The sequence below is a fragment of the Vicia villosa genome, linkage group LG2, assembly GCF_029867415.1.
Source record: "Vicia villosa cultivar HV-30 ecotype Madison, WI linkage group LG2, Vvil1.0, whole genome shotgun sequence".
NCBI lineage: Eukaryota > Viridiplantae > Streptophyta > Magnoliopsida > Fabales > Fabaceae > Vicia > Vicia villosa.
The window spans coordinates 176,262,017-176,277,548 of NC_081181.1; the positions used below are offsets into that span (position 1 = coordinate 176,262,017).

The 15,532-nt window shown below is 33.0% G+C and overlaps 1 protein-coding gene across 1 annotated transcript; it reads right to left on the reverse strand.

Annotated features, from left to right (window-relative positions):
- Positions 1 to 4,560: 4,560 nt before the first annotated feature.
- Positions 4,561 to 13,627, reverse strand: LOC131653056 (uncharacterized). The gene is made up of 18 exons (XM_058923094.1): positions 13,408 to 13,627; positions 12,439 to 12,550; positions 12,200 to 12,343; positions 12,031 to 12,114; positions 11,813 to 11,956; positions 11,574 to 11,714; positions 11,206 to 11,289; positions 10,481 to 10,933; positions 9,966 to 10,361; positions 9,525 to 9,869; positions 9,301 to 9,435; positions 8,280 to 8,504; positions 7,480 to 7,911; positions 6,907 to 7,338; positions 6,334 to 6,765; positions 5,761 to 6,192; positions 5,188 to 5,619; positions 4,561 to 5,048 (listed from the first exon to the last, which is right to left on the reverse strand). The coding sequence occupies exons 1-18, from the start codon at positions 13,519 to 13,521 to the stop codon at positions 4,747 to 4,749; spliced, it is 4,839 nt and encodes a 1,612-aa protein (XP_058779077.1). The 5' UTR covers positions 13,522 to 13,627; the 3' UTR covers positions 4,561 to 4,746.
- Positions 13,628 to 15,532: the final 1,905 nt, after the last annotated feature.

Here is a 15,532-nt window from a genome sequence, read left to right on the forward strand (position 1 = left end):
CACTGGCCGTAACGACCATTTTCCTGTTGTACCTTCGTTTGGGAATCGGTTGTGCACTGTCTTTTAATTTACCGTTCCTAAGGTTCATACAAGGTCTTGATATTGTCTAGACAAAAACAAAACAATTGATTAAAACAATCCGCGTGACACTGTCCCACTGGGCGTGCCAATTTGTTTACGGTGATTTCCGGTAAACAACCGCTAGTCTTCCAAACTATAATAAATATGATTTGGTTACTTGCAGGATCGACTAGATTGATCCTAGGACACATAGTCAAGAAGATTGTTATCAATGTTCATTTGAATCATATTCGTAATTTGTCCTCTTCGATGAGTATTGTTCGATTCAAGAATCTTGGTAATTGCTTCGTTATATGTAATTATAACTTCAACAAGAAAAATAAATAACATAACATATGAAACTTAAAAATTGTTAAAACATAAAGAATCTTAAACTGCAGAAACGTTAAGGACTTTAAAAGTAAATGATCATGAAAGTAAATTCGAAAGTAAAATAAAGATACAGGAATGTAAATGACAAGAAATAAATGGAATGCAGTAATTCAGAAATGTATTCGAAAATGAAATACAATACACATGTATTAAAATGGTGGTGTCATACGTACATTTTCTCAGCGAACTCTTTCTCGTAACACTTGATACTTGAGTAAATATGTGAGTGATTTGTACAAAATGAACACACGGAATCCTAACATAAAGACCCCTATTTATACTAGTTTCGACCTTAACGGTCCTACACTAATCTGCTGCCACGTTTCTCATCAGAACTTCCAGCGAAGCCATCTGTATTTGGACAGTTACGATACTGCCTTCGAATTTCAAATCTTCCCGCCTGAGTCCGTCTTCGACGCGTGGCAGTGTAAAAACACTATGAAAACACGCTAAGTAGTAACACTTAAATATATACTTTATAAATTTTGTCTAAGTCCCGAAGACATATGCTTTCATTAGTCTTTCAGTGTTCACTATCTTCAACGAACTTAGAAGTCTGTATCTTCGAGGCATGACCATCAGTAGCCATTCTTTCACTTTTTAAGGGATGGCCATCAGTAACCATCTTTCCTTCGATTCTCAACTCCTTCGAAGGACAAACAATATAAAACGAAATCTTCAGCTAACAATGGCTCACTCACACATTTGCGCCATTTGGTTTGGCTCATTCACCAAACTTTTGTACCAATGCGCCATTTAGTTTGGTGCATACCCCAGGGTGTACTGCCAAACCTAGACACTTTGGTAAATTTTCTGAAAAACTGTTTTTTGATTTCTGGTAAACAACTGCTAGTCTTCCAAGTTATTAAATATATTTTGGTTACTTGCATGACCGACTAGATTGATCCTAGGATATATATTGAAGAGTGTCTATCATGATGATTGAATTCATATCTCTGAGTTCTTCTTCTACAAGCAATATTTTAATCTAAGGTTTGATGTAAAAGACAATATAAAGTGTAACGCAACAAAAGAAATTGCAGAAAGGAATTTGAAAGTAAATTGACCGTAAATGTAAACGACTCGAACTGGAAACGTAAAAGTATTTAAATACTTGTGTTTATAAAACAAATTCTAAGTATTGAAAATACAATGGTGTTACAAGTACATTCTCAGCGAAACTCTTTCTCTTACCCCTTGGATCCTACCACTATGATCCTTATTTATACTAATTCAACCCTAACGGTCTTACTCTAATGAGACACCACGTTTCTTGTTTGCATGCGTTTCAAATCCCTAGAGTTCCACGCGTCCTTCTGATTCAAACAAAATACTTTGAAATTCAAATATTGTTAGAATATAGTTTGGTTCTAATCTTATCGTAGTGTTTTGATTATAACAATTAAACAAATTTTGTATAAGTAAATATGATACTCTAATTATATATCTCTTGTTTCAGAAGAAGTTCTAAACATATGCTGAAGTTCAAGCAAAACAAGTACCATCAGAACTTGGACTACATAAAAATGCTGAAAGACAGTCATGCTGAAGTCTAAAGAAGTTCTAATGAAGAAACTTCTTAAAGCACCAACCGCTAAAGCATAATTCTGATAAACGTTATCTCTACACAATCAGAAAGAAGTTTTCTTGAAGAAATACAAAGATAAAATAGTCTCACAGAAGAAAGATTATGTGTTTTAAGCAAACTATGTGCACATTACGTGCATCACATGGAATAAGTCAAAGTTACAAAAATGCACATTATGTGCTTAATAAAATGACAATAACACAGAAATTTTTCAAAATGTTGATAACTACTGAGTCATGCGCCTAGCAATGCCCTTCCACTTCTTCTTTGATGTACTACCACCATCTTCATCATCAATGGTCAAAGGTGCATCAAGTGTTGATCCATGCCCACCATGTCTTTTTGCATTTTTCTCTTCTTTCAATCTTTCACTGACCCTCTTTCTTGATGACTTCCCAGTCATGACCTTTTTCTTAGTAGAAGATTTTTTTACATTAGTAGCAGCATGGGGTGTTTCATTCATTGCAGCAGGTTGTGTTTCATGTGATGCAGGAGGTTGCTTAGCTGCTAGTTGTGTGGGGTTGTCAACTTGTGATTGTTGTTCTTCATAAAGAGTCATCGTATTATTTAGCAATGCATCCAACTATGGGTCTTCTTCCACATGTCCATCAACCACACTCCCACCTCCATCAACATTTGTAGTAGTTTATTGATGTCCATCAGCAACACTCCCACCTCCATCACATTTGTAGTAGTTTCTTGATGTCCATTTCCATCAGATTTTTTTAGAGACTTTGGTCCTGGGAGTCTTTCTTTACATTATTAAGTAACAAATATAAGAATCATATAAATGTATCAACAACATTGTAGACTTATCTCTCTACCATTTAAGACTGACCACTCCCTAATAGCATCTTTAAATTCAGTAAGAGATATGAACTCCATACCTAATTTGAATTGAAAGTCTTTGTTAAGCAGCTCTGATCTGAACTTCTCATACTTTGGCTTGGAAGGTTTGTCATCCATGTCACTTTCATCAGCATTTGAACTTTCAAGTTCCTCACTAGCATAATCCACATCTTCACATTTGCTTGTGTTCCTCTTTGAACAAGATCCTAAGACACTCTTGGAAACCAAAACATTAACCTTCTTTATCATGTTCCTTGATTTCATCTTTTTGGGATCCTTGGATGCACAACGCTTGAATCTCATTGATTTCCCATTAATGTCCACCCTATTCCCACTAGCTGGAAAAACTATCTCCACATGTTCAAATTGTTCATCTTCTACTTCAATTACTCTTTCCTCTTCACTGTCATTGAAACATTGTCCTGCATCAACATCATCATCACTGCTATCATCTTCACTAAAGGTGCCGAAGTCATCGACATTAGGTAATAGCACATTGGTCGTCGTGCCTTTTACACCATGCTCTACCCAAAAATGACCATCAATCTTACAAGACATGCAATGCTTAGCAATTTCTACATCTCTTGCATCATCAACAACATTTGTAAAGCCTTCATCCATTTGTAGAATCTTTCTCCATAGCCTAAAACCTTCATAGTCCCAATCTTTAACCAGACTTACAGCTTCAAAAAAGCTCCATTTATCTTCATCCTGACCTTTAACAATAGTCTCACTATCTCCTCTATAATACATATGACCGTCTTGCACAAAATTTTCCCCATGGTGAAACACTAAACTAAACACACCCATGTCTGCAGAAAACAAACAATAACCCGTACACCTTTTTAGAAAGATATTCAGTTGGGACCACATTCTTGTACTTGTATAAGTAGAAACTTTTAGAGAATAAACGTACCTTTTTTATCAGCAGAGTGGGATTAAACCCGAATGGAGCTTGGAAATGATCCAAGGCGAAGTCGTATTCCCTTCAAAGTAGTTTTTCGAACGCATGTTGACAAGGTTGAAAACGAATAGATTTAAGAACCCTAAAAGTAGGGTTTGAAATGAAACTAGAAATGTCACAAAAATATGTGTTTTAATAGTGTAAGAGGTAAGGGTAATAAGGTCATTATCTCTGTTGATTAAATGAGGTGGTATAATAACTCATTAAAAATTCAAAAAAAAAACTATTGAATCAGCATTTTTGATGATGTGGCGGGCTAAAGGTCCAAATTGAAACTTTTAAAATTTGTTAAGGCAATAATTGCAACTATTTTTTTTTGCAGGGGAGTTTTCAAACAAACTGCATATGACAGTAGGCAAAATAGGTATTAACCCTAGTTTTTATTCATACAAGTAAAAAATTAGAGGTATATTATAATTACATTTGTTAATAGTTTTATTTTCAAATGTTTTAATGATAAACATTTTTAATATCAAACATATTTATAATGTAAATCAATTATAATTATTAATTTGTTAAAAGTTTTTAACTTTAGATAATATTCTTCACTTTTTATCTCGCGTATGCATTCAGGCAAGTCATAGAATTATCAACCAGGGGTACTCACATTGTACAAGTATCAACCATATCCATGTACCATGCACAACTGAACAAGTAGAAGCAAGAACTTAATCCAAACAACTGAACAAATTTCTTCCACGCACGATAAAAGGCATTAAGCAATAAGCATTAAAAAGAACTTACACTAAACACCAACAGTCATCATAATGTCTTCCATACTTACAAAGCATGAACATCAAATAATTAGAATCATGATCATCAAATAAATAGTATCATGATCATTCACTAAGTTGCAAACAGTAACTAACAAACACTACATAGACTGTTAAGTTCAATTTTGATGAAGATCTTGAAGAGGTAGCCTCTTAGCAAACTTATTCCTTGAGACAGTCGAGCTAATGTCTTCCTTGTCAGTTTTAATGTTCTCTTTCATAGCAAAAGTACCAACACTATCTCTTGCTGCAGGTTTTTGAGACAAATTCATTTCAATCCTCATCTTTTTATGCATCATTGATGACTCATGGAGCCTGGGAGTAAAAATGATGCTTTTCTCTCCACTTGCTGCAATTGGTGTACCTGCTGATGATGAGTCCAATTTCTTTTGATAAGTATCTTCATCTTCAGAAGCAGTGTCTGGAAATCAAGGTTTACAAAAAAAAATCAATTCATTGGTTACGTAGAAAGACAGAGTCACTTATTTCAGAGAAAAAATACAGGGCAGTGCAATTGCAATTTGTTGAATACCATAAACACTTGAAATTTAAACTCCTACCTTTGGCAAAAAGTTGTTGAAGGCCGAAACCACATGACTCCATTTCACTAGATTGCACCGCAGCTGGAAAAAGCTCATCTGTTTTCAGCTCCTCATCTGAATTTGCACAACTAATATTATCGACATCACTCATTTTCCTTTTCCGGCTCGTCGAATAAGCTTGATTTTCATCTTTAGGTCCATCTAGACCAATATCATCATGAACATTGGAGGTGTCAAAAAACTTGTTTATTTCTCGCTGCGCTGAAATGCAATCCTCCCGATGGTTTTCCTCTTCAATCATGGAAATCTCCATCTCTTTATGCATCATGGATGATTCATTGAACTTTGGAGTAAATAGAATGCTTTTCTCGCCACTTGAAATTGCTGTAGCCTTTGATGGTGACTCCAACTTCTTTTGAATAGCATCTTCATCTCCAGAAGAAGCAGTGTCTAGAAATCAAGGTTTACAAAAACAAAAATCAATCCATTGGTTACATAGAAAGACAGAGTCACTTGTTTCAGAGAAAAAATACAGGGCAGTGCAATTGCAATTTGTTGAATACCATAAACACTTGAAATTTAAACTCCTACCTTTAGCAAAAAGTTGTTGAAGGCCGAAACCACATGACTCCATTTCACTAGATTGCACCGCAGCTGGAAAAAGCTCATCTGTTTTCAGCTCCTCATCTGAATTTGCACCACTAATATTATCGACATCACTCATTTTCCTTTTCCGGCTCGTCGAATAAGCTTGATTTTCATCTTTAGGTCCATCTAGACCAATATCATCATGAACATTGGAGGTGTCAAAAAACTTGCTTATTTCTCGCTGCGCTGAAATGCAATCCTCCCGATGGTTTTCCTCTTCAATCATGGAAATCTCCATCTCTTTATGCATCATGGATGATTCATTGAACTTTGGAGTAAATAGAATGCTTTTCTCGCCACTTGAAATTGCTGTAGCCTTTGATGGTGACTCCAACTTCTTTTGAATAGCATCTTCATCTCCAGAAGAAGCAGTGTCTAGAAATCAAGGTTTACAAAAACAAAAATCAATCCATTGGTTACATAGAAAGACAGAGTCACTTGTTTCAGAGAAAAAATACAGGGCAGTGCAATTGCAATTTGTTGAATACCATAAACACTTGAAATTTAAACTCCTACCTTTAGCAAAAAGTTGTTGAAGGCCGAAACCACATGACTCCATTTCACTAGATTGCACCGCAGCTGGAAAAAGCTCATCTGTTTTCAGCTCCTCATCTGAATTTGCACCACTAATATTATCGACATCACTCATTTTCCTTTTCCGGCTCGTCGAATAAGCTTGATTTTCATCTTTAGGTCCATCTAGACCAATATCATCATGAACATTGGAGGTGTCAAAAAACTTGCTTATTTCTCGCTGCGCTGAAATGCAATCCTCCCGATGGTTTTCCTCTTCAATCATGGAAATCTCCATCTCTTTATGCATCATGGATGATTCATTGAACTTTGGAGTAAATAGAATGCTTTTCTCGCCACTTGAAATTGCTGTAGCCTTTGATGGTGACTCCAACTTCTTTTGAATAGCATCTTCATCTCCAGAAGAAGCAGTGTCTAGAAATCAAGGTTTACAAAAACAAAAATCAATCCATTGGTTACATAGAAAGACAGAGTCACTTGTTTCAGAGAAAAAATACAGGGCAGTGCAATTGCAATTTGTTGAATACCATAAACACTTGAAATTTAAACTCCTACCTTTAGCAAAAAGTTGTTGAAGGCCGAAACCACATGACTCCATTTCACTAGATTGCACCGCAGCTGGAAAAAGCTCATCTGTTTTCAGCTCCTCATCTGAATTTGCACCACTAATATTATCGACATCACTCATTTTCCTTTTCCGGCTCGTCGAATAAGCTTGATTTTCATCTTTAGGTCCATCTAGACCAATATCATCATGAACATTGGAGGTGTCAAAAAACTTGCTTATTTCTCGCTGCGCTGAAATGCAATCCTCCCGATGGTTTTCCTCTTCAATCATGGAAATCTCCATCTCTTTATGCATCATGGATGATTCATTGAACTTTGGAGTAAATAGAATGCTTTTCTCGCCACTTGAAATTGCTGTAGCCTTTGATGGTGACTCCAACTTCTTTTGAATAGCATCTTCATCTCCAGAAGAAGCAGTGTCTAGAAATCAAGGTTTACAAAAACAAAAATCAATCCATTGGTTACATAGAAAGACAGAGTCACTTGTTTCAGAGAAAAAATACAGGGCAGTGCAATTGCAATTTGTTGAATACCATAAACACTTGAAATTTAAACTCCTACCTTTAGCAAAAAGTTGTTGAAGGCCGAAACCACATGACTCCATTTCACTAGATTGCACCGCAGCTGGAAAAAGCTCATCTGTTTTCAGCTCCTCATCAGAATTTGCACCACTAATATTATCGACATCACTCATTTTCCTTTTCCGGCTCATCGAATAAGCTTGATTTTCATCTTTAGGTCCATCTAGACCAATATCATCATGAACATTGGAGGTGTCAAAAAACTTGCTTATTTCTCGCTGCGCTGAAATGCAATCCTCCCGATGGTTTTCCTCTTCAATCATGGAAATCTCCATCTCTTTATGCATCATGGATGATTCATTGAACTTTGGAGTAAATAGAATGCTTTTCTCGCCACTTGAAATTGCTGTAGCCTTTGATGGTGACTCCAACTTCTTTTGAATAGCATCTTCATCTCCAGAAGAAGCAGTATCTACAAATAAAGGTTTACATACATCAATTAATTCTTATATAGAAAAATAATAATGTGTACAAAATTTTATCAAAAAAAAGATCTGCAACTGCAATCTGATTTGCATCACAGATGTTTTTAAACGTAATCTGTCTTCACAATTTTAGAAAAAATATATATATTTTCTTCAAAAATTTTGAAAATATATCTAACAACTTTAGAAATTTTAAAAATATCAATATTGTTTTCTTTGTTTCTGAAAACGCATTGTTTCCAAAAATAAACAGGGCAACGAAATTGCGACCACAACAATGATTTTAAACAATTCATGAATACATAAGCACTTGAACAGGAATTGAAATGAATTCCTTACTCAAAATTTAAACTACCTTGAGCAAAGAGTTGTTGAAGGCCAAAATCAGATGACTCCATTTCACTATATTGAGGCTCAGCTAGAACAAGCTCATTTGCTTTCACTTCCTTATTTGAATTTGCACCATTGATATCATCACCATCACTCCTTTTCCTTTTCTGGCTCGCATGATAAGCTTGATTTTCATCTTCTGCTGAGTCCAACTTCTTTTGATTAGAATCTTCATCTCCAGAAGCAGTGTCTACAAATAAAGGTTTACATGAACATCAATTTATCAATTAATTATATAGAAAAGATCATCTGTAAAATATTTAATTATATAAAGAAAATATCATGTGTAAAATATTTAATTACAGAAAGATCTGCAACCACAATCATGTATTTAACTGCAATGTAAGAGAAAGTTGACATTCGTATCATTTTAACTTCAATTAACAAACATAAAAATAATATCGGTCCAATATTTTCCTCATGAGTTAAAAACTACGTTGTTAATTTCGGATAGCGGGATGACCGCTACTGTGAGCTTTTAAGACCAAGGCAAATACTTAAAATAAGTTCCAACAACATGCATAATGCCTTAGAAACAGAAGTTCCAACAACACCATCAACATAAGTTCCCACCAAAATCAAATTATAAATGTACTCAAAATGACTAAACCAAATTCTAAACGTAAACAAAATGACTAAATCACATCCCCGTCTGTCTCATCTTCACTTCTAAGTTCCACCACATTAATATCATCTTGCTAATCTCTTGATTCAAACTCTTTATAGGAGTTCCAATGCCAACCTATGTCAATATTGTCACCAATAGGTTTTAAAAAAACCTTTGTTGTTGGAAGTGTGCCAACCTATCTTTCAAAATTTTGGAAAACAGATCTAACAGTTTTAGAAATTTTTAAAATGTCAACATTGTTTCAGAAAATAATCAGGGCAATGAAATTGTGACCATGACTATGATTTAACTCATTTCATGAATACATAAACACTTGAACAGAAACTGAAGTGCGTTCTCTACTCAAAATTCAAACTACCTTGAGCAAAAAGTTCTTGAAGGCCAAACTCACATGACTCCATTTCACTAGATTGCAGCACAGCTGGAACAAGCTCATCTGCTTTCACTTCCTCGTCTGAATTTGCACCATTATTATCATCCATATCACTCCATCCTATAAATGGTTACAAGGTTAAGAAATCTTGCTAATATATGTCTATACATGGCTAATCATCAACTATTTGGGTGGAAAAATTAATTTACCTGTTTCAAACATTTTGTGAACATTGAGATCACTAGTCTCTGCTTCCCTTAACAGATCAGTAGGCAGAAACTGAACTGGTGACCCAGCTGATTCTGCAAAACTAGATGAAAGAACCTCATCTAGAAGATCTCCACCAGTCACATAGGTGTTCATCAAACCAGTTTTTATGTTTGATCCTTGAGTGCTATTTCTGTCACCTGGGTTAACAGATCCAGGAACATTAAGATCACTGGACTTGCCTTTAATATGTGGAGAAGTGGTTGGAAACTGATCTGGTTCCTTATCAAGTAAATGACCAGCCCTCACATTGGTCTTCTCCCAAAATTCCTTCTCAGCAACAGTATCTAGAAATATAAAGTTTGAAAAATTATAAATAAAACTAATATTCTTATAAAAAAAAAAAAAAAATCAAATATAAACTGATATAGAACTTGATATACCTGAAGCTTCCATTTGAACATCGATACCAATGTCAGAGTTCAATTGAGTGTTATTTGTGATACCTGGATTAACAGATCCAGGAACACTTTCAAGAAGATCAAATTTATCATCCACATTCGCAACTTCATCCTCCAACATAAGATCCTCATTATGGCTCATGACCATCGCATTAGGTTCTGCATGCATAACATCTTCATTGGGATCAATGTTCTCCCTATTAACACCAATCTGCACGCTTTCTTCCATATTACAAAATATAACATCTCTTGGGGACACTGAATTAATTTGCAACTTGGTAGATGAACCGACTATTTCCTTTGAAGCTGGATTTATACACATCTTTTGCGACAATTCAAACTTTGCCCCACTTGTACATGCATTTTTAGTAGCTGTGCCTAAAATATCAAGGTTAGAGATTATAACTCATTTGTATTAAAAAATGTTGAATGGTTAAGAAATATTTCTAACATGTACACTATGACTATATGTTATTTGGCTAAAGAAAACAATTTACCTGTAACAACCATTTTATCAGCATCAAGATCACTAGTGTCGACTTCGCTTAATGGATTAGTTTTTAGAAACTGAACTGGAGTCCCATCTGAATCTCCAAAACTAGACGAATGAACCTCATCTAGAGTATTCTCAACATTCACATTGGTGTTATCATCAGTACTTTTTGCACACGGTGATGCATCAAGGCAGGTTGTAGCAGCTTGGGATATTACACAATGATAATCTCCTAATTTGGGAACTTGATCAACTGATCCTTGATGGACATCAGTATCTTCATGAACATCAGTACTTTCACTCGATGTCTGAAAATCTCTCAACATCATATAGTTGCCAAACCCATCTAAAATATTGGCACTCATTTGAATGTCTTCTTCCACATAAAAAGATCCAACCTTGTCACTTCTTTCAGCTGACCTCACTTCACAGGCATCTATATGCCCAGCAGCAGTGCCTAAAATATAAGTGTTTCAGAAACTATACATTAATTCCAATAAAAAACAACTATATCACTTGTTTATGTCAGGTGGAAGAAATATTCAAAAAAATCATACTTATATACTAGCAGAAAGACACACGTGATAGTGCTTGTCTGTCAACATTTTTCAATTTTCTTTACAATTATGACACCAATAATTTTCTATAGCCTTCATAAATAGTTGGAGATTGTAAGTTATACACATCAAATCACAAACTATCAATAACTTTCAAAAATCCTCCATTTACCTGAATCAATCATGTCATGAACATTATGATCACCAGGTGTTGCAATCTTCACTTCATAGGCATCTGCATTTTCAGCAGCAGTACCTAAAATATAAAGGTTTGAGATATCAAAACTAACAAAGTGTAAAAGATAAAAGTAAATTGATGTGTGGAAGTAATTTTAAAGAAAATAACAAATTAGAGGATTAAGAAATCCCACTTATATACTAGATTAGAAGAAAGATTAGTACATCAAAAGGTTTATGAGAACAATCATGGAAAAAATTAAAAATAAAAAATTATCCACCAAAAATTGGTAATTCCTTTATAAATAGTCATATAGATTACAAATTACAGACTAAATAAAATTTCAAAAAACTTCTCTGTACCCGAATCAACATTGTATTGATCGTTAAGATCGCGGGACTTGACTTCACCAAGTGGAGAAGTGTTTAGATCTGGTTCCTTATCAAGTAAATGCCCTGCTCTCACATCTGTCTTCTCATTAGAATCCTTCTCGGCAACAGTATCTAGATATATAGAGTTTAAAAAATTATAAATAAACTATAAACTAATATTCTGATAAAAACAAAAACCAAAGACAAAACTAATATAGAACTTGATATACCTGAAGCTTCCATTTGAGCATCAGTATCTTCGTCAAAGTTCAATTCTGTAATTTTCAAATTCGATTTGTCTTCATCGAATCGTAAGGGGCATGACACGAGATCATTAAGGTCACTGGACTTAACCTCATCAGTATGCGTTGCAACTGTTGATGCATCAAGGCACATATCAACAATCACAAACTATTATTAAATTTAAAAAAAAAAAAAAGAACTATACCTGAATCGACAATGTGACAAGTATTAAGATCACTTGGTGCAGGTGACTTCACTTCACAGGCATCGGCATTTCCAGCGGCGATGCCTAAAATACATAAATTTGAGATTTTTAAAAAAATGTTCCAATAAAATTAAACACAACACTTTAAAATCCAAAACGTTCCCTATACCTGAATCGTCAGTGTGAGGAGCATTAAAATCAGATTTGCCTTCACTTATTGGAGAACTGGTTAGAACTTGATCTTGTTCCTCATCAAGTAAGTGTTCAGCAATTACATTAGTTTTCACATTAATATCCTTCTCAGCAACAGTATCTAGAATTATAAAGTTAGAAAAACTATAAATAAACAAATACTTATAAAAACAAAAATCAAATACAAAACTAATATAGAATTTGATATAACTAAACCTTCCATTTGAACATCAGAATCACTGTCAGAGTCCAATACTATAATTTCCACATTCGATTTGTCAGCATCAGATTGTAACCGGCGTGACCCGGGATTCTCATTTTTTTCTTCCTGTTTGCATAAGTAAGCCAAACCAATAACTCAATAAAGAAATAACTCAAGAGTAAAGACTATTTTAGGCTCCAAGACACACTGAAAAAAATCTATAAAAAAAAAACAACTAAAAATTTAGACAACAAAACTAGTAATTATTATGTTTCATATATTATCAGATGGACTAAGGTTCCTTTGTTACATACTATCACAACAACAAAAAAAACTTCTTGTATTAAAAAAAAATATATCAATCAAAAATGATTTTAAAGACAAGCTACTCAAACAAAACACTTCTCTTATTAAACAAACTTAGACCTTTGTTCAAATTCTCTTTTTTTAACCTAACATATGAAAGAAAAAACTTTTAATAGTAATTTTTATGTTTAAAAAATTGATTCTTTTTTTTCGTTTTTTCTAATTTAATCTACTTAATGTTGTAAGGGGAAAAACATGATTTTGCAAAAACCAAAAATTTATTTACCACTAACAATCTTGTTCCAGAAATCAAAAATAAATAAAACAGAAAAATAAAATAAAACTGTGCTGTGCAAAACTATAACAGATCACAAAAAGTTTATGTTCCTAATAATCACGTTAAAAGTTTTTCCAAGCCCTAGAATTATAATTACCCTTAACAATTCTTATTTCAGCCATAAAAACTCAAAACAACCGACATCTCGGAAAAAAAGCGTGTCCGTGCCCTGTGAGACACTTACACCGACACTTGTGATTATGCTTAATTTATTATTGTTTTCAAATTATTATCGGTGTCGAATGTATCAGTGTTGGTGTTCTATGTGTCCATGTTTCATAGCAACAAATAGAGAAAAAATACTAAACATTAGAAAATGAGAGTGATGAGAAACCCTAACCTTGTAGATCAAAGAAAGTTTCTCAGCCATATCTTTATTCTTAAGATTAGCAGGAATACCGTGCTTCTTGCAGAGGCTTTGAAGCTTCTTCCTCTTCATTGCAAAGAAATCCATCTTTTTCTTCTGTGTTTGTGTAGAAAAAATCGCAAAAGTTTTGGGAATTTTTCAGAGGGTTTGAGAGAGGAAAGAAAGTGAAATGAAAGGTTTGAGGAATTTGAAATTTGAAAAGATGAAGAAATGGTTCGGTTTCCCGCTGTTGTTGGAACTTATTAACTGTATTGGATTTTCTTTTCGGGTTCGGTTTTATAGTCGTTTGGGAATTGTTTGTTTTGAGAGAGTTAGGAGAGGGAGAAAGTGGTGAGAGAGAGTTATTAGAGAAATGAGTTTTTTCTTTTGTTTGGTTTGGTAGTGAAATAGATACGAGAGAAAACAAAAAAAAATGGGTATAAGGAGATTTTTCTTTTCTTCGGCGGATCATGATTTAGATTCAATGATCTAAATATGATTTCAGTATTTTTAAATTATATAATAAATATTAAATATACATTATTTAAAAGTGTTAGATCGAAATCAGACAGTTAATAAAGTCATGACTGTAGTAAATTATTAATAAATACAATAATTTATTTATTCAGTTCGATCAAACGATCTACTGAGAGAGAGCAACTCTCAAATTCACTATTCTTCCAAAAGTTATTACAAAATATTAAAGATGAGTTACAAGAAAATAATCGTTCAAGTTCCTAAAAACAAATCTTATTTTTACCTAAATGTTTTTCAATTTCTCCAACTCTCCATATATGAATCACACAAACCCAGTGTATTTAAAAGTGTTCTCAATTCCCCTTAGATATCTCCATAGATTTTCCATATTGTAATAACACTCTCTTAAGAATTTATTCTTGTCCACTCTAAGATTAGTATTAGGATTCTCAAAAGTTAAGAAGGTTCTGATAACAAAGATGTAAGAGATATATATGTTTATAACTGCTGAAATTCATTGGATTATAATAAGTCCAAAACTCAACTCATTAACGAATGAATCCAGATACGAAGATGAAGAAGCCTAAAACACATGAATTGAGAAAATCGAACTGGATGGACATCCTGATTACTTTTATGTCTTTTTGATTTCACTGGTCTCAAAATTTATTTCATTTCTCCCATATTTAACATTTACTTGAAATTGTAAAATATAAAATTGAATTGACTAATGTATAAGGAAGTTTAAAATAGAGTTATTAAATATAAAATTATTTTAAAAATTCTTTATATTTGAGACCATTATTATTAGTTCTTTATTGCTTACTCACTTTCTAACAAAATATAGTATAAGTAGTAACTTAATAATTTTGTATAATTAATTATAAGTGTACAAATCATTTTTATATATAAATTTGTTGATTTATAAATATTAAAAACAATTTTTTATTAATATATACTAATAAAAATATAAAAGAATATCATTAGGAAGGATTGGACTATAAAACAAAAATTTTATATTTATCTATTTCAACTAACATTGTTCTATCACATTTACTTTTTTATTTTATTTTTCTTTATAAAATTATTAAATTTATTTCATTTAATTTATTTTTTCTCTAATCTCTCATATAACCATCCATCAGCTAAATTTATTTTTATATTTTTCCGATAAAACTTACTAATATAAAAATATGATCTCAAAGGATGATTTTTGAGTTTTATTATTAAATATGACTTTTTTTAATATTTTTTTAATGATGAAGTTTATTCGTCGAAGTAATACTAATTTGTCTATTCATTTTCTGTCTTAAAGAAACATTAAATAAATAGTGAAAATTCATAATAATCAACAAAAAGATCACATACCGAGGGAGTAGATAATGAAATACTACAAGTTACTATAAAGTATGATCTCAAAGGATGGTTTTTGAGTTTTATTATTAAATATGATTTTTAAATATTTTCTTAATGATGAAGTTTATTCGACGAAGTAATACTAATTTGTCTATTCATTTTCTGTCTTAAATAGACATTAAATAAATTGTGAAAATTCATAATAATTAATAAAAAATCAGATACTGAAATACAAGTTATATAGCGCCTGGAATGGAAATTCATTTTGTAGGTAGTCACCACGTAA